This window comes from Hevea brasiliensis, chromosome 9, assembly GCF_030052815.1.
Source record: "Hevea brasiliensis isolate MT/VB/25A 57/8 chromosome 9, ASM3005281v1, whole genome shotgun sequence".
Lineage (NCBI taxonomy): Eukaryota > Viridiplantae > Streptophyta > Magnoliopsida > Malpighiales > Euphorbiaceae > Hevea > Hevea brasiliensis.
The window spans coordinates 18,744,020-18,763,031 of NC_079501.1; the positions used below are offsets into that span (position 1 = coordinate 18,744,020).

A 19,012-nucleotide genomic window follows, 5' to 3' on the forward strand; every position below is an offset into this window, starting at 1 on the left:
CGTGTCATGATGGATAAAATTTAAATAAAAATTTATATCATAAACTCACAAAATATATGATGAGACTCACCTATTTAAATAAAAATTTGTGTATCGTGTATTTTTATTTATAATAGATAGAATTTAAATAAGAATTTCATAAGAATTTTCCATGATACTAATAGTCTCCACATCTGATTGTCCTTGAATTTCAAAAATTAGATTATTGAATTCTCATAACAAAGTTAAAAAAGTAAAACTGAAATAAATTTACGAAAATAAATAAATTTTCAACAATTAATTGGATAGAGAGATTATTCAGTATTTTTAAGCACATGTACATATTTTCCTTCTCTTACATGCACTTACTCTTTTTTTAAAAAAAATAATTAAAAATTTGTAAATATGAAGTATAATATTTTTTTAAAGCACTGATAATTTATTATAATTTCTCAATTTAAAGGATGTTTATAGAGTAGTACTAATTAAATGCCATCATTCTAGGCAAATCATGAATCATTACAATTTGCATTATAATTACGTAATTGCAATTATATATTTTGTACTGAAATTATTTCATATTAATAATTGCTAACAGTTATTAATCTTAATTACTGAATTAATAAAGTTCTAAGTTAAAAATAAATGATCAGTCAAATTAAAGTGATTGACTGCTTTTTTTTTCCAAATTAATTAAAATTGGCATTTCTCAATTCATATAGTTAAAATCTCACTCATATAATATTTCACTTTTTTAATACTAAAAAAATAAATTAAGTTTTTATTATTTAGACAGTAACTCTTTATTTGGAAATTAAAATTTTATAATAATTTAATTTAATAATAATTCTATTACAAGGGATTATTCAGCTTTGAAATATATGCTCTCTCTTACATAATGTATATGTCCTATCTTTCTTTAAATAAAGAGTAATTAACTTTTTATATTTATAAGGAGAATTATAAAAAAAAAATAATAAGAGAAAAAGAAAAAATGTAATATTCAAGTCACCTCTAAGTGTCCACTAAGGAATGGAGGGGAAAAAAATAATTAAAGGAGAAAAGAAAATGACAATGACAAGATATATATTTGTATTTCTTGGACCTTATTTAATTAAGATTTTTTTTTTTCCTTTTTAATGGGTTAGGTGAAGGATGGAATATATCATCATCATTTGACAAAAACAACAAAAAAAAAAATGGTACCTAGAACTATTGCCCATCATTTTAGACTATATTACTTTGACCATTTTTTATTTTTAATTTTATTTGGATTGATATTATTTGTGAATTATTAGTTCTATGTTTTATGATGATATTATAGTTTAAGCTCTTTGATTATCCAAAAAAAAAAAGTTTAAGTTCTTTAGAGATTATATATATATATATATATATATATATATATATATATATATATATATCATGTCAACTAATTATTTGCATAGTAATTTTATTATAAAAGTATAAATTTTATATATTATTAACTAAAATTTTAAAAAATATATGATCAAATTTTGCTAACATTTTATAATTTATTTTAAAATGACTTTTTTTTGAAGTTTTTTTTTTCAAATTATTACAAAACAAAAGCACTTGATTTGTATAAAGATAATGAATTATCAAATTACTAATTTAATGTTTTAAATACCTTAAAAAATTAAAGAGGAATGTTAACTATAGCCATTTAAAAAAATTTAATAATTATTTATAAATAAAAATTAATTAATTTTTATTTAATGATATTTTTATTTAAATCTGAATATATATTAATAATATTATAAATGTTAAAATTTTAAATTTATGTCCAATAAGAGAGGAATAAAAAAAAGGTAAAGAAGTTAATAAAAAAAAATTAAAAATACTACTGTTATAGAAAATATTGTTTAAAAAGAAAGAGAATTGAAATGAAAGAAAAAGGAGAAAAAAATTAAAAAAAAAAAAAAAAAGAAGGAAGAATCTCCAATTTTAATGTCAGCGCATATGTATTATGTTTATGTAATATATTATATTTATATATGAAACTGACTGCCGGCAGCTCTCTCTGCTCATTCACCCACCTAACTCCATCACGCACCGCTTTCATCTGTGCCTCTAAACCTTATCAGCAGAAGCTCTTCCTTCTCATGTTCTAGCATTTCTTTCTTCGCCCCTTTTCATCTTTACAATCAAAACCCATTTCCTTTTAATAACGGAAAACAAGATAAAAGAAAGGGAAAATATCGATTATGGCTTTTGAGAAGATCAAAGTCGCCAACCCCATCGTTGAGATGGATGGTGAGATTTCCCTTTATTCATTATTACTGGTTTTGATCTTTCATCTTTGTGCTTGTTCTTGTTATTGTTCTAATTTTAGTTAACATTGCTGTAGTTAGCTCCCATGGATTACCTCTTTATATTCTTGATGGGTTTTCTTTGAGCCAAATGGATAGCTAAAGTTTGATCTCTAATATTACTTAGATTTGGATATTCTTGAATCTATTTTTCTTCCAAAAAAGTTGGTGGGTCCTCTTTGCTTTAAGATCTGCTTTGAACATAGATATTTTCTTTGGTAAAAACATATAAGCTTCAAGCAGCAATATTTCTTTACTGTTTTAAACTTTTTTCTTGTATATGGCAATGGAAATTGAATCTGTACAGCTGAAGTTTTTACTTGAGATCTGTTTCTGGAGTTAAAATTACTTTTCAGATCCTCAAGACGATGATCTATGACTGCATATGTAGTGGTCAAGGATTGGTTAATCCTTTTAGTTTTAGGATCTGCATGTGAATTCACATTTTCTTTATTTTCAATGTGTCACCTAGTGATGAAAAAAGTTGACAATTTCTTTCACGGGTATTTTAACATTGTAAGAATCACATCATTTTGAATGCTATTCTTGTTTCCTATTTAATTTTGGGCTTCTTAATTTTGTGGACAGTAATTTGGATTTAGGAGTATAAATCCACTATTTAGCTCTAAGCCTTTTATATACATGAATCTAAATACAATAATAGATTTGTAAACATGTCAAAATAATTGTGGTCGTAAGAACGGAATAAATTGGATTTGTCAGACGTATTCTAATACCTGAGAGACACTTTTCTTAACAATCTTGTAACCATAAATCCATGGGCATTGTAGAAAGATAATTGGAATTTTCTTTGAATTTGAAGTTGTTTGCTAACATCTTTGTTTCTTCCTTTCTTTTTTTTAATCTATCTTTTTTGTTACTGTGACACAGGAGATGAAATGACTCGGGTTTTCTGGAAATCAATCAAGGATAAGGTAGTTTAGTCTTACTTTTGCATTTTCTCTTCTAAATCTAGCTTTCTGGTCTAAGGATTTTTCAAATTGCTTACCTTTCATATATATATATATATATATATATATATATATATATATATATATATATATATTAAACATATCTGCAGCTTATTTTCCCCTTTTTGGAGTTGGACATAAAATACTTTGACCTTGGCCTTCCCCATCGTGATGCCACTGATGATAAAGTTACAGTTGAAAGTGCAGAGGCTACCCTTAAGTAAGGGTTTTTACATAACTTTATGAATTCCGTACTAATGAAAATTATTCCTCTGAGTAAGATTGGTATTTTGGAAGTCCTACTATCATTTGTCTTGGTACCTTTGCTAAATGAGCGATGCATATTTGTTGTTCATTCTGTAGTATTTTCAATCTGTTTGAGCATTGTTATGCTGATAAACTCTGATATTTTGGTTCTAATTTCAGGTACAATGTTGCAATTAAGTGTGCAACAATAACTCCTGGTATACTTTCATTTGGTCTAGATGCCTGAATCATTGGATTTAATGTGCATGGTAATATTCTTTTCCAAAAGCATATGAAAACAAACATTGCAATCTGATTTTTTATGACAGATGAAGCTCGTGTGAAGGAGTTTAACTTGAAGCAGATGTGGAAAAGTCCAAATGGCACAATTAGGAACATTTTAAATGGTCAGTGAACTTGCACTTATGATGTTTGGAAATTCGAACTAGTCCAATTGGTCCATGACTGGTTATTGTGGTCTGTTTTTTCTACAGGCACTGTTTTTAGAGAACCTATTATTTGCAAGAATGTCCCCCGGCTTATCCCTGGTATTTTTCCAGTTTCGCTAACATTGCAATCTTTGCTTTCAATAGTGGACTGGAGCTAACTGGTCGTGCTGTTTTTTCAGGTTGGTCAAAGCCAATTTGCATTGGAAGGCATGCTTTTGGTGATCAATATCGAGCAACTGATACAGTTATTAAAGGCGCTGGCAAACTCAAGTTGGTTTTTGGTAAACTTTTTCTATTGCTTGTTGGCTTGGATTAAAAATGTATAAATAATTCTCTGATTTTTATAATAAAGTCAGTAAAATACTGCAGTACCTGAAGGACAGGACGAGAAGACAGAGTTAGAGGTTTTCAACTTTACAGGTGCTGGGGGGGTGGCATTATCGATGTATAACACTGATGAGGTATGATTCTACAAATTTCTCAATAACTCTTGCATGGCCAAATTGTAGGCTATTGATTTTTACCTGTTATGTTTGTCTTGGGAATGCAGTCAATCCGTTCTTTCGCTGAGGCCTCTATGAACACAGCTTACCAGAAAAAATGGCCACTTTATCTTAGCACAAAAAATACCATCCTTAAGAAGTATGATGGAAGGTATAACACTTCAATCACTATTACTTTTTCCAACTTTAAGCTTATTGTAATTTTATTGGGCCTATGCTTTTTATCTATTGCTATTTAACTAATATTTTATAACTTGTTTATTCAATGAAGATTCAAGGACATTTTTCAGGAAGTCTATGAGGCCAACTGGAAGTCAAAGTATGAGGCTGCCGGAATATGGTGAGTAGCCCAGGATTTTTTATTTAAGACTTGGGATATGTTGGTTTTGTTGGTGTTTATAATGATCTTGTATAATTGAATTGAAAGGTATGAACATCGGCTCATTGATGATATGGTGGCTTATGCTCTCAAGAGTGAAGGTGGTTATGTTTGGGCATGCAAGAACTATGATGGAGATGTGCAGAGTGATTTCTTGGCCCAAGGTACGTCATATGTGTCATAAACTGTGAACAGCCTGATGAGTAAGCATATGGAAACTTCTGTATTTTGTCTTTAGCTCACTGGAAAGTTGAACCTTGAGATGGATGCTGCATTTGTTTTACTGCTTTATTTGTTTTCCCTTTACAAGCAAAAATCTGCTTGATATTAATTTCTGGCTGTATGTTCATTTTCCTTAGAAGTGAAAGTTGTGAATTAACTTCTGATTACAATTTTACAGGTTTTGGATCGCTTGGATTGATGACATCCGTACTGGTAATTTTAGATCAACAGTCTCTCTCTATTAATTGTGTATCCCTTTGTTGGTATTTTGTAGTTGGCCTTTGTTTTAGAATTGATAGTTACGTTCCTTTTTTTACTTCTATAAACTCTCACAGGCGCACTCTAGTAGTGGTGGCCAATGAGTGGAACCGGACCAGAACTGACAGTTGCAGTTCTAGTTCTGGTTTGATCAAATTTCATGGTTGAATTTTTTCCAATTTTTTTAAATAGAAAAAAACCGGTTTTGAGCCAACCGGATGGTTCTGGTCTGGTTCAAAGCCAGTTTTGGTCAAAACGGTTTTGACTGGTTTCGGTTCTGAGTTGGAATTGGAATGGTCTGGTTCCGGTTCTGAACTGGCCTCTGGCCAGGTCTACACTCCAGTAATAATGCTTTCCATTGTGTTGCAGATGTATAGCCAAATAACATTGATCTTATCACTGAAACATCACATCTTAGCATAGAACATTAAAGTGTATATTTAAACTATTTTTAATGAAAAGGTGGTAAAGTATTTTAATGTTTTATTATATGAGGGTGCTGAAGCAAGAATTAGCATAGTGAAGGGGAGACTGAGATGAATGGTCAGGAGATAAGATTATACGGTGCAGAAGCACAATAACAAGGGATTTCAGCTTGCGCAAGGAGTTAAACTAGCTTCAGCCCACCATCCACTCTGTCTCTGTGCGTCTCTGTGTATTCTTGTACTTAACTTGCCAACTCTTGTATGGATTCAGGTGTGCCCAGATGGAAAGACTATTGAAGCGGAGGCAGCCCATGGTACAGTCACTCGACATTACAGGGTTCATCAGAAAGGTGGTGAAACCAGCACAAACAGTATAGCTTCTATCTTTGCTTGGTCACGAGGTCTTGCACACAGGTTACTTGCTACATTATTGTGATTCCTATTGGGTCCTTAAAGTTTGTGTATGCATATGTGTATAAAGCTTTGTCTTAGCAGTGAATAAAAATTTAAGCATGTCCTTGTTGACAGGGCTAAGTTGGATGAGAATGAGAGACTCTTGGATTTCACCCAGAAGCTTGAAGCAGCTTGTATTGGAACAGTGGAGTCTGGCAAGATGACCAAGGATCTTGCATTGATTATTCATGGGCCTAAGTATGTGCCTGTTGGAATGCTATAAACTGTTTTTTAAATGTAGATTTGTATTTCTATACTATGCTTTGTATTCTTCCCAATTTCATGTTCTACTTCATGAGTGTGATATGCTTCTTATGTGTGGTGTAGGGTTACTCGGGACCAGTATCTCAATACTGAAGAGTTCATTGATGCTGTGGCCGCAGAGCTGAAGGCAAAACTTGGAATCAAGCCATAATTGTATGTATCCACTCACTAACTTCTCCTAGCACCGCTCTGGAATAATATTAATACTGTACCTTGCAAAATAATTTTAGCTACCAAGATTTCATGGATGCTTTATTTTGGCATTATACTTCCAGATCTCGCTAAATTGCCAAATTGCTAGCCACTAGAAAATATTCTAGAGGAATGCGTAGGCATATTTAAATATGAGGAAAGCCATGTATTAAGAACTTTGACTGTTCAGAGGCTAGTGATGTGTTGCTTGATAAATAATGTGTTAGGAAGGAACACATACATTTGGCTGGAAGATGTGTTTCAGGGACTCTAGCTTTTAATGTTTATATTGGCTTGTCTACTCTCAAACGGAGCCTTGTTTTTGGTTATGATGGTTTAGCTCTTATCATATGTTGTGTAACCCAATGATCAAGTGCTGATTAAGTCGGTTTATTATGGTTGCAGGCTTTGGCAGGCAACCTGGAGGAGGAAGAAACCTACGTTATTGGGAAGAAATAAAAGGAGAGGAGAAAGGAAGGGAAAGGTTTAGGGCACAGTTCTACTTTCCGTCTCCTGTTCGATTCAGTTCAATATCAATTTCAATGTACGTGCACAATTTGTTTACTTTCAAGATGGTATTTATCCAAGAATCAAAACGATGCGCATTCCCTTATTCTTACATCTTAGGAAATTACTAAGGTTGATATAAATGCCTAACCTAAATGCTAGTTATTGAAGGGATTATAGACTAGAAATTTAATTTGACGACGGACAGAAAGGCCACATGTACTGCCAATTTCTCTCTCTTTTCCAAACTACCAATCTATGCCGTCAGATCTCATGCAGAGATGCTCTCACACCCGCCCCAGTTTTTCCTCCCCCTCCCAATATCTTGCCATTAGTTGCAAGTATCTGGTGTCGAAGCAGTAGCATAAGAATTTATGAATTTGCAAAGGATTATAGTGCAAGGGGTGCAAGAAAAAAAAAATTAAATTAAATACTGATAGAGTTGCGAACCTCAAGAATGTAATTTCAGAAAATAAACCACAGAGCTTGCATTGAATATTAAAATGCATCCTCAATGATCTCCATTTTTAAATCCTTCCTCATAATTACCCTTTCTCTTCTTCCCAATTCTATCTATCCTTCCTCTACTTTGTAATGCATTGTCAATGATATCCATCTCTTGGACTTCTATAAAATATGCTCTGGGCCATATGTCATGAGAGAGGCACAGGAAATGATGCAAGTTCACTTCATCCCAGCACCACCCAAACCCACCTCACTGCATCATTAACCCACTCAAAATCTTTCTACACAAGGTATACAAAAATTGCTTGACCGTCTCCATCCAAGAAAGCAGCTCCAGCACCTCTAGAAATGTTAAAATATACAAATTGCTCAAGCTCTCTAAACTATAAGTCATTGTTTGATCAGACAATAAATCAAATGCATTCTTACCAAGAATAACCCTTGACTGCAGATAACTAACATTTGTCTTTAATCTGGAAAATGCAGCTTTCTCTACAAAATCTGATAGCACAAAATTAGCAATAAGTTACTGCCTGAAGTTTCAATTAACATAAAAAAAAATTAAAAAAAAAAATTGAGAACTCATAAACTTGGCATGTAAAGGCCTAATTCAAACCTACATATTAGTACGTTCTTTCTAGTTGGTAAGAGAAATGGCAGCCATCAAGACAACCAGAAATCCAGCAATTAGTTATTTTTACCAGAATTAGGATGGGGCTTCAGAGAAAGACCATATACTGCATATTTGGCATAGGTGAACAGCCTGATTCGCTGGGGAGCACCCAACTTGCTAATGACTGACCTCAGAAGCCCACTGCGATATGATAGTAAATCCTTTAGAGACTTGCTTCATTCTACATTCAATGGTTAAGAGAAGTTAACTTATTCCTCACTCTGTACGCAATATTGTGAGAAAGTCAGGTGGTAAAGATTCCATAAATGAAGATATGTCCTCCATCTTTAAGGACTTCAGCTCCTGCTTCAAAATCCTCTTCTCTTCAGCTGACATGCCTCCCCCAAGATATGATTTACTGTCAATGACATGATACGAGAGCTGTTAGATCTCTAACATGGTTATTAATAATCTGACAAAAAGTATACACAATTATTAATTGGTAAAAGATTTTATGAAAGCTTGATACTTTTGCTGGAATCAAAGGCACAATCCATTTGTTGAAGCCAGATTGAAACCACCCCTCTTCTCAAGAGGTTAAAAGAAAATAATATATATATATATATATATATATATATATATATATATATATATATATATAAGAGAGAGAGAGAGAGAGAGAGAGAGAGACAAGATAGTTTTCACTGAAAAGTATGGTCAACTGTTAAGTAGAACCACAAAATTCTCTTGCTGGGTGTTCCGCAATTGATCAGTTCAAACAACAGTCTAGTCCACTCCCCCATGGCCTACTAAGATGTGTAATCTGACTGAAGGACATGCATTGCATGGTATCAAAGGTGACATCTAATTTCTGAGCCTACAAAGTCTTAGCTCCACAGGCTAATGGGGACTATGCAAAGTAAATGCAGAAGTGACTATTTTCCATCTACAAACACATAAATTAAAATCACCTTCAGTGATGGGAGAGCCAAAGAATTATTGTGCAAAGAGAATTGTTGAGCTACAAAATGACAAAATTTCCACCAGCTTGATGACTAATTGATAAATAACGGGCACACTGCATAAGCACCTGAACTGCAGGTACCTTATATATATCAATCAGTAATAGGTGTAAAATTAATGGGAAAAAGGGAAATAGTTTGAAGGCGCGTGATAAAAAATGTTTTTCATTTAACATTAAGCCAGTGACAGCATCACATATTTTCACATGAAAAAATTATCAAAAGCGATTCAACAACAATAACAACTAAGTCTTAACCCCAAACTAGATGGAGTCGGCTATATGGATCCTTTTTCCTCATTGATTCAACTTTATTTGAGACCAAGATCTTGATCCTCCTTCACAAGTGAGAGGTAAAATTAAGAAAGTCACCTGTCAATAGTTCTTCCAATAAATATGACAGGGAAGTATCTAGAGTACTTCCCAACATTAAATCGTTCACCAAGTTGCCGTACTTGATGCGAGTCCTGAAGAATCAATGCCTTCCAGAGCTGACAATAGTCCATCCTAAATCCTTCATCCAATTGCTTGTAGATTCCATGATCTAGAAGAACTTCATTGTTTATTCAAAACAGAAACAAGGATAAGGGTTCATACCATAATCTGTTTCTCTTAAATGAGAATTTCAGAGTGATTAAGACATACCCAAAGAAAAGCCATTTGGACCTTCTGGAGAAACTAATATGTTACCGGGATGTAGGTCTCCATGTACAAAACCATGGATGAATATCATTTCGGCAAAGACTTCTACCAATGTTTTTGCTACCTACAATCCAAACCAAGTCAACACAGGTCAAGCAAAGGAATTTGCTTCATTCTATCATGAGAGATGTTTGAGAGACATTTAAACTATAGCTAATAATTAAAGACAAATCAACAATGTTAAAGGCAGATCCAATTAATCAAATTGCTTCAACAAGAAGCAATTAAATTATTCAGCATTATGTTTCAACAAATTTTTGTGGCATATAATACAGTAAGGATCATATCACAATCTTCTACACATTTAGGAACAATCTCAATTTCAGGGAACTCAGTACTATTTATAAATTTGCAGAAGCAGAACTTCAATGAGCTCATGAAACAAACCTTTATAGGATTTATTCCCATTTCCTTCAAAAATCCCACATCATCAACCTGAAATCTAAGGAACAACCTGTTAATGGCCATGATAGTCATGTCAAAATCCTGGTAGATAACTAAGATGCCTCAGGAAAGGTAACAAAATTGAAGAACACAACTATGTGCAAAATAAACTGTCATACATAACAGGCTCTGTTTATCATTTAATAATTCTTTTTTTATAACATTCTGGTAGAATAGTCTGCATTTTAAATGGCAGTGGGAGCTTTTGTTTGGGGGGCTTCCAACAGTTCATCATGAATGAAAGGACTTCTATAAGCTTCCTATAAAATCATTTAACAGAAAATATGTTCTAAAAGAAATAAAACATATGAGTTCACTTTAGCAAATCTGCAAAGCAAGCTTAAACAAATCACTGTTTACTTAATGGTTTACATGTAAATAAGTGCACAGCAGGGAGGTGTAAAATTTTTTAAGTTCAAAAAATAGCAGTGCAATTTGGAAAAGATGACATGCCCTAATTTTACCATTCTGCTTCTAGCCATTCAGTGGACAAACTTGGGTATCTTTTCACAAATCTATACCACATTTGGTCAAACTTTTACCTGCATGCATGTGTGTGCTTATTTATTTATTTATTTATTAGAACTATAATTCGTTACAGAACTCTCACAGATTGTGCTTATATAATCATAACATATGGAGTAAAGTTGAAATGGAAATTAGGACCTATTTAACAACCTTTTGCACCTCCTTACATCTATTTCATAGTCATCCAACACTGACTCAGTTCATCTTCAACACTCTTGAGCATTTTATCTTCCAACAGTTTATTCTTAAAGAGTCTACCTAGATGGGATTACGTATCATATGTCATATCCAACATGCTCAACAAACATACCTTGTGCCCCCAACAAAATTGCATTGTCAGAACCTGACTTGTTGTGAACTCCTGGAAGCAATTCAAATGGCGGTCAGCTTGGCATAGCATGTATACAAGTTCAACTATTGTAAACTGTAATATGTTTCAGTAAGAAAGGAATTGATAGAATGTGAACTAATAAAGGGAAAATCTCAACTACACTACCCAAAATATATGAGGAACCCTGACCATCTTCTTGTTTTTAAAATAGTTGGCTGTCCTCTCAGAATTTCTTGCCTCCTGCATGAAATCTATGGAACCATGAAAAATTGAAAAGCATTACTTTATTTATTTATTTATCTTCAAGAACAACTGAAAAGACCAATGGCGGAGCTTGGTCATCGAGTTTGGGGGCGACCAAACTTAACTTCATATTTAAAATTTTATGAATTAATAACAATAAAATAAAATATGTTCACTAATAATAATAAATATTTTTTAATTTTAAAATTAAAATAAGAAAAAAAATTATGCATCTTATTTTAAATTGTAAATAATGTTCTTTAAGAAAAAACAAGTCATCAAGAATGATATTTAAACTAAATGTTTGAGCAATCTCCTTTTCAATAAAATAAAAAAGCAAATAGAGTAATTATAAATAAATAAAAATCTAAAAGTAATTAATAAATATTTACTTAATTGTGAGTGATTTTCAGTTTTATAATTGTGAAAGTTATTATGAATTCAAATTATGTTCTTGAATCGGAAACTTTTATCTATTAAATAAATAAGTCAAGAAATAAATAAATAATCATAAAAAGATAAATTTTAAATTTTAAAAAAAAACAATGAATTTTAATTTACCAGAGTTACTTTAGATATCTTTCAGTTTTTTCTATAAATTTCTTCCACAATTGTCAACTTTCTTTTCTTAATTATTCTACATTTTTTTTTTCTGTGGATTCTTCTATTTATAAAAGTTCACTTTGTATTTTTAAAATATTTAGAGTCTTATGTTATGACTAAGCAGTGAGCTGAGTTGGATTAAGTAGTTACATACTAAATAAATGCTTCATTAAGACGCTTCTGCAACATTGGTACTATTGGCTCTTTTAGGGAATCACAAACTAAATAAATGCCCTTAATTTAAAGAACTTTAGCCTTACAAAGTTTATTTTCAAAAGAAAGGAAAGGCATTTGGAGTACAACTTAGAAGGCTAAAAAATGATTTGTAAGAAAATAATCTAGAATTTTTCCACAGTTAACCTTCCCTGTCCAACCTTGATCAGATACAATCAATCCAATATTTCTCTTTCTGTGACTTTCTAGAGTAGAAAACAATGACAGAATTACACATGCTTTCTACGCATGTACCAAACAAGATAAACAACACGCATGACCAGACATTATACATTTACACTACTCACCAAGTTCTGAAGAAATGGCGTTTGTGAATTCTGAAACCAACCAGTCAAACCTATAATCAGGGAAAAACTGTGGGAAGAAGATAAAAGAGGGAAAAAGGTAACTGATTCGATTGGAAGTAGTCACAAAAATAAAATATAACACAACTAGGAAAATGAGAAAAATTAAAAGGATGAGTTATGAACAATTGAATCCTATCATGATAGCACCTAACGGTGAACGTTTTGCAATAGTTCACCATAAAAAATCTCGCATTGACACTTGCACCAATGAATAAGATGGAGATATGTTAGTGGTGCCACTGGCTGCAGTTAACACTGCACACCAGTCACTAGCTGCTGCAAACCATGACCTAGTTACACCCCCCTCTTTTTTCTTTTATTCATTTATTTTAAGTAATCTAAAGGCATCGTCACCCAAGAACTAAACACTCCTAATGCACTTCTAGTTTTATCTCTTCAACAATCAACAATACTCAGATGGGATTTAAACTTGGGCCTCTTAAGAAGTTTAAATCCTTTAAAAATAGACCTTGTGGTTTAGAAAATTGATGCATCAAGATTTTTTTTTTTTTTTTTGGTATCAGTGCCTAGCATCTCTATTAGCAGTAGCACATATATGTCAACACACCTAATGCCAGTAAGCAGTAACTCGCACTGATTTCACACATATGTAGCAGTACCACTATATGGATTAAAATATTTTCTCTACCATTAACTGAGTACAAGTGAATCCAATTTCAATTTGCAATCAACAAATTCTGGACTACTAATAATATGTGCAACTGCACACACATTCTACCAAACTGTATATATATATTTTTTTTTCTAAGGAAACGAAATTAACAAATTAATTATACAGATTTAATTTAATTCAAATTGACTAAACACAAAGCTCCAAGCCAATCTCCAACATAACCTCCAAAAACGATATTTCATTTCCTACAGCAAAAAAAAAAAAAAAAAAAAAAAAAAAAGCCAAGAGAACCATCACCATTTTACCAAAATACACAACCCCAACCCCAAGAACCAGTCATATCAATATCATCTCTGTAATAGGTAAATGCCTCTATTTTGGAAAACAACTCTAAGTTGTTTTCCAAATCTTATCTAAATTTTGGAGAACTGAAAAGCTAGTTTTCAAGATCTCCATTCGAAAAATTGATACATATGAACACAAAACTCTATTTTCCATTTTTCAGTGAAGAAGCCCTAAAAGTTTTTCTATAATCGTGAGAACTACCCACCACAATCCAATTTTATATATAGATGACTCCAATATGGTGCTACAAACATAAATGTTAAAAAAATATCCAGATATTTAGCACACACCCATGCAACAGATTTTGAAAGGAACGACATAGTTGTTGTGTCAATTTTCATTTGGAGTTCCAGCCCAGGGTATTGTACCTGTGTGCAGAAAACAAAAGCACTCACAGCTAAGTACTCATTCATAAGCATCCAAAATTCTGTTAGGGAACAAGAGGGGTGAGTGGGAAGGGGAAAACAATAACAATTATATGCTCAAAAATCTAAGATCATAAGTGAAAAAGAAAATAACAAGATACTTGATGTGTACCTCTCTGTCCCAGTGATGAACATGAATATTCACAAATTCAGAATATTTGCAGACATCACGAGAATTCCAATGACTTTCCAAAAACATATTTTTTCTTATAACACCAAATAAGGAAATTCTATGCAGTTCACAAATATTAAGCTTGGAAATTAAAAGTGAGAAAAAAAAATTGTGATATTACAAAATGAAAATACAGAGATATATTTTGGGACAAAGAAATACTGATTAAGGCAATAAATCATAATAAACCATGTCTAATGACACTAGCAATTTGAAATAGTATCAAATGCAGACTATCTAACCGGGAACTTGGAAGCCATATGAATCATTACCAATTAAATAGATTCCACAATAAATTAATGTCAAAAGCAGTAAGAATCTCGACATTGTCTACTACCATTCTCACAAAGGTCAATATTACATTGTAATTATCAATTATAGTGGAAGACCTTAATTACAGTGGCACTGCTTAATATCATCATGATTTATGGTTTTTACATTATTTAAGGAAAATATCAGTTAAATTTTGCTTTCCAAATGGCTTTAACAATGTTTTGTTTTAAAACAGAAAAATAAAAATGAAGAAACCATAAAATGAGATTTTTCTTTTATTGCTAAAAACATTTTTCAATCAAGTTGACCACAATTTACAACTAGCACTGCCACCGGTGCCACCACACTACCACCACCACTATCACCATGGTTCTTACTGCTACCATGAAACAACTACTGTGCTGACACCACTAGCACCACAGTGAACTCAACCCCATCACCACTCACCATTGTTGACTTTATGCCATTACCACAGCAACTAATGCTACCACTAACCATTGTTGGCGCCATTTCACAGCACAGAGTGGGTGGAAAACATGGTAAGATTAACTGAACTGACTTGAATTGCAACAAACCTTAATTGCTACTTCTTGACAATCTTTCAGAATGGCACGATGCACTTGAGCAATAGAAGCAGCAGCTATCGGTTTTTCATCAAATGACAAAAATCTGACAGGTAGGTAAAGACATTGAACGTCAGCAGAACAATCTGGCCTTCGACTTTCAAACATATCAAGAAAGAAAGATGGTGACATGCTGATGTGCAGCTGTCTCTTAATCAGAATACATTACTAATGGTGGACTACTTAGTACATACTAAAAGAGTTGCACATAATATGTGCAACTATGAGGCAGAAAAATGGAAAAAAAATTAAGGAAAAACAGGAAGAAATAATACAACTTCCCTTCTTCCAGTATTGATTATTCCTAAAAGTTAATCAAAAACAAAATTATACCAATTACAAATCTATCATTATGCAAAGCGTCATGATACTAATGCGTCTAAAAGCCTTTATTGGTTTTCTCCTTAGTGAATTTCAGATCTACTACAATATACTTGCTCCAATGTCAGAAGAGAATTTATAAAGGGATATTGGTATAGGAATTAGGAAGGCGGAAAAATAAACTTACATCTTTGACAAATCGTGACCCAGATTGCTGATTAGCACTTCTTTTATTGCTTTGAAATGACAAGGAACAGCCTACAGAATTATTGACCAGAAAATTAGTGTATGAAGCACACCTGCCTGTATCAATTGAACAGAAAAAGAAATGAGCATGAGTAAATGTAAATAGAAGACATTCATACCTGATCCTGCAGTGAAGAAAGGGTTGAAGAGTACTCTTTCGGAACTTGCTGCAGTGCGGCAACAAACTGACCAGCTTTCACGTAGAAACCTTTATTGGCCTCACATAATTTCAGCATTCTGTTGGCTGAACGTAAATGAACCTGAAAGCCGCCAAAAGATAACATCTTCACCTTACTGAAGCCAGCAGATATGCAAATTTGAACAGATTTTTTTTTTTTTTTTTTAATTTTATTCCCTCAAGGTGACACTACAATTCAACAGAATACAGCCAATTCTTGTTAATAAGTTCAACCTCAATTACAATAAATGTAGCTTCCGTACGACCTTATTTATAAAAGGGTTACTAAGTAAGCTACGACATGATTTAAACCAGATAGCTAATTAATCCAAAAATTTAGCTTAAGTGACCATAGCTATATGGCTAGACCACTCCTCCCAGACCCAAATTAGGCAGGATGACTGTTCCAAAATTGTACATTCAAACAATCACTAGCTTGCTAAAGAAACAATCTCCAACTAGCACATTGGGATAAAAATTAAAAAAAAAAATAACAATGATCTGTTGGAAAAAATGCCTTGTTTATTGAAAAATGAAAAGCACAAAGAATTACATAACAATGAAGAAGTTAATCAAGAGATAACTAATTATTATCATAAACTTAGGCTTGATTTGAAAAAATTGAAGCCTAAAGAATCAGTTCTCGATTCCTAAATTGATAGTAACAACCATCCACAAATGAACTATAATATTTCCAGAAATGTAGCCGAAATTTGAGCTTATTTATAAATTTCAAAGGAAATTCGGGCAAAATAGATTACTTAAAATGCGCAAAACCCCAAAAAGAAGGAAACGACAAACCTCAGATAGTTTGCGACGATACTCCTCAGAGTCCACCGGAAGCCCCCGCAAGGAATACTTGTAGTCTGCAACGGCGAAACCAATCTGCCACAAGAAGGAACCCAAAAAGAATAAATGTTTTAGAAAGAAACAAATTAATAAGTTGAAGAGATAACGTGAAAGTGAGAGAAGAATCGGACTGTGGAGATTGCGCGAGAGGAGCGAAAAACTGCGTGGATTGCAGCTCTAATCTTCTCGGGAAAGAAGGAAGAAGAATGGAGAGATGAAACTGGGAGGAAATTGAGGTAGTCAGCAGCATGGAGGGTGAGGCCGGTGGCCGTTATTAGGTAAAGAGTGGTTCTGGCCTTCGCATGAAACTTGAAATTTTGCGTAGACGTTGTCATCTGGCGGAGATGCTGGCCGCTGCTGGAGAAACTTCTTTTGGCGGTGAGGAGGCGGCAAAAGTTCATAATACGGTGCGGATCGATTTGGATTGTTCGAGCGTGCAAGCCACTGTTTAACTCAACTCAACTCAACAAAATTTTCATATAAAAATTTAAGGTTGACTAGCATGGTTACTATTACAGATTACTAATTCCTCTCCTTTTGAATTGAATATCGGAACTTGGAAAGAAAATCCATATTCTGCTTACTCAGTCATACAGAATTACTTTGTTATGTGATTTTACTTATTTATTAATAATTAAATTAATAATTGAATAAATTTATTTTTATGTAATTTTATTAATATGTTTAATTTTAAATATATAATTTACATTTTATATATATATAATGTTAACAAGTAAATTATTATTTTTTGATGTTATTATTATTAATAATGCTTTGATGTTAGATATTTGAAATTATTATATTTTTAACAAAAATATAACATTATTATAATTTTAGATATAAAAAAAATAATATAAAAAATTAAATTTTAATAATTTTTACATTGTATTCTAAATTTATTTTATAATAATTAAGGATGAGAGGGTACGATCCCCGGTTCATAGGAATTTGCGAAGGCGGCAGGGATTGCTCCGATGGTGAACGGAGCAGATGGGTTTCTTCGTTGGGATATTTTTTTTTTTTTTTTCATTTTAATTTATTAGCATAAAATATAAATTTTATTTATTTAAAAATGAATTATAAATTAAAAATGCAAACTTTAAATATAATTTTAATAATATATATTTTTTAAATTTATAATATTTAAAAATTAAATACATGAAAATAAATCATTCTTTTAATATAAAATAATAATATATTATCATGCCATACGGATCACGGGTTTCAAAGCAAGAAGACAGTCTTCCCGTTCCTGCCCTCAGGGGTGGAGGTTCATGAGACCACAAGGGCCATGGCCCCAAGCCCATAGCTCCACCCTCTAATTTTTTTATTTAAAAGTTTTGTAAAATTATCAACCTAATTAATAAGTATAAATCACAATTAAATAATATTCCTATATTAATTTAGTTAATAAATATTTTTTATTCATCCATCATTTTCAATTTAAAATAAAAATATTTAATTTTATTTTTATTTTATTTTATTTTAAATATATTTTATTAACTTTTTTAGTAATTAGTTAATAAAATATATTGAATTATTTGGTAAATTTATTATTATTTTTTAAGTCTAAAAAATTAAAATGAAAAATAAAAATATTTAGAATCAATTTCATGATACATGTTATTGAATGTTTCATGTGCAAGTTGTATTTATATATTGATCGTTTGCATGTGCAAATTGTCTTTATATATTTTTAATTTGTTATTATAGGGAGCAGCGACTCCATGTTTGAAGAACTAGAAGCATGCTTTATTATTATTTTTTTCTATCTTTAGCTCTTTAATTTGTCCTCTCTGCCCAGCATGTGAAGTTCAAATGTTGACCTATAAATAATTCAATAACATCCATTTATTTTTCATTTTACATTTTTTTTAAGTGCTATATATATATATATATATAATTTTAAATTAAATTTATTTTAAATATATTTCAACTGATAGATAAACTTTTAATTCTGTAATTGAATATCAATTTCATGACAAAAAATTAAAAAATTAAATTTTTACAGTCACCATAAAATAATAAATTTCAAAAATATATAAACAGAGAGATTTGAATTTAAGATATTCTTCGTTCTAATATGTTAAATGTGGGTAAATATTAATTAGACTGAATGATTTATATTTAAATTTTCAATTATAATTAAAAAAATTAATAACTAGTTAAACATATAAATAAATAAAAAATTGTTTAATTAAAGCATGAAAAGAAGGCTCCATTGATTTTGTAAAGAA

General features: G+C 31.7%; 2 protein-coding genes across 5 annotated transcripts; one reads left to right on the forward strand and one right to left on the reverse strand.

Annotated features, from left to right (window-relative positions):
* Positions 1–1,951: 1,951 nt before the first annotated feature.
* LOC110637617 (isocitrate dehydrogenase [NADP]) lies at positions 1,952–7,284 on the forward strand. Its single transcript, XM_021787822.2, has 16 exons — positions 1,952–2,253; positions 3,201–3,244; positions 3,391–3,500; positions 3,707–3,744; positions 3,856–3,933; positions 4,021–4,074; positions 4,155–4,256; positions 4,345–4,436; positions 4,526–4,629; positions 4,750–4,818; positions 4,906–5,021; positions 5,258–5,292; positions 6,034–6,176; positions 6,291–6,413; positions 6,543–6,632; positions 7,077–7,284. Exons 1-15 carry the CDS (start codon positions 2,205–2,207, stop codon positions 6,628–6,630), a joined length of 1,245 nt encoding a protein of 414 aa, XP_021643514.2. The 5' UTR covers positions 1,952–2,204; the 3' UTR covers positions 6,631–6,632; positions 7,077–7,284.
* A 292-nt stretch (positions 7,285–7,576) lies between these two features.
* On the reverse strand, positions 7,577–17,304 carry LOC110637616 (uncharacterized). 4 transcript variants are annotated; one of them, XM_021787821.2, is made up of 16 exons: positions 17,072–17,300; positions 16,728–16,811; positions 15,868–16,008; positions 15,690–15,760; positions 15,134–15,227; positions 13,979–14,056; positions 12,650–12,716; positions 11,448–11,533; positions 11,262–11,312; positions 10,367–10,414; positions 9,923–10,043; positions 9,650–9,830; positions 8,537–8,674; positions 8,345–8,457; positions 8,073–8,144; positions 7,577–7,985 (listed from the first exon to the last, which is right to left on the reverse strand). In XM_021787821.2, the coding sequence occupies exons 1-16, from the start codon at positions 17,174–17,176 to the stop codon at positions 7,894–7,896; spliced, it is 1,542 nt and encodes a 513-aa protein (XP_021643513.2). In that variant the 5' UTR covers positions 17,177–17,300; the 3' UTR covers positions 7,577–7,893. The 4 variants fall into 4 exon arrangements, 3 of the variants coding, with proteins under 3 accessions (XP_021643513.2, XP_021643511.2, XP_021643512.2); XM_021787819.2 differs by having other exon boundaries at positions 16,907–17,299; XM_021787820.2 differs by lacking the exon at positions 13,979–14,056 and having other exon boundaries at positions 16,907–17,300.
* Positions 17,305–19,012: the final 1,708 nt, after the last annotated feature.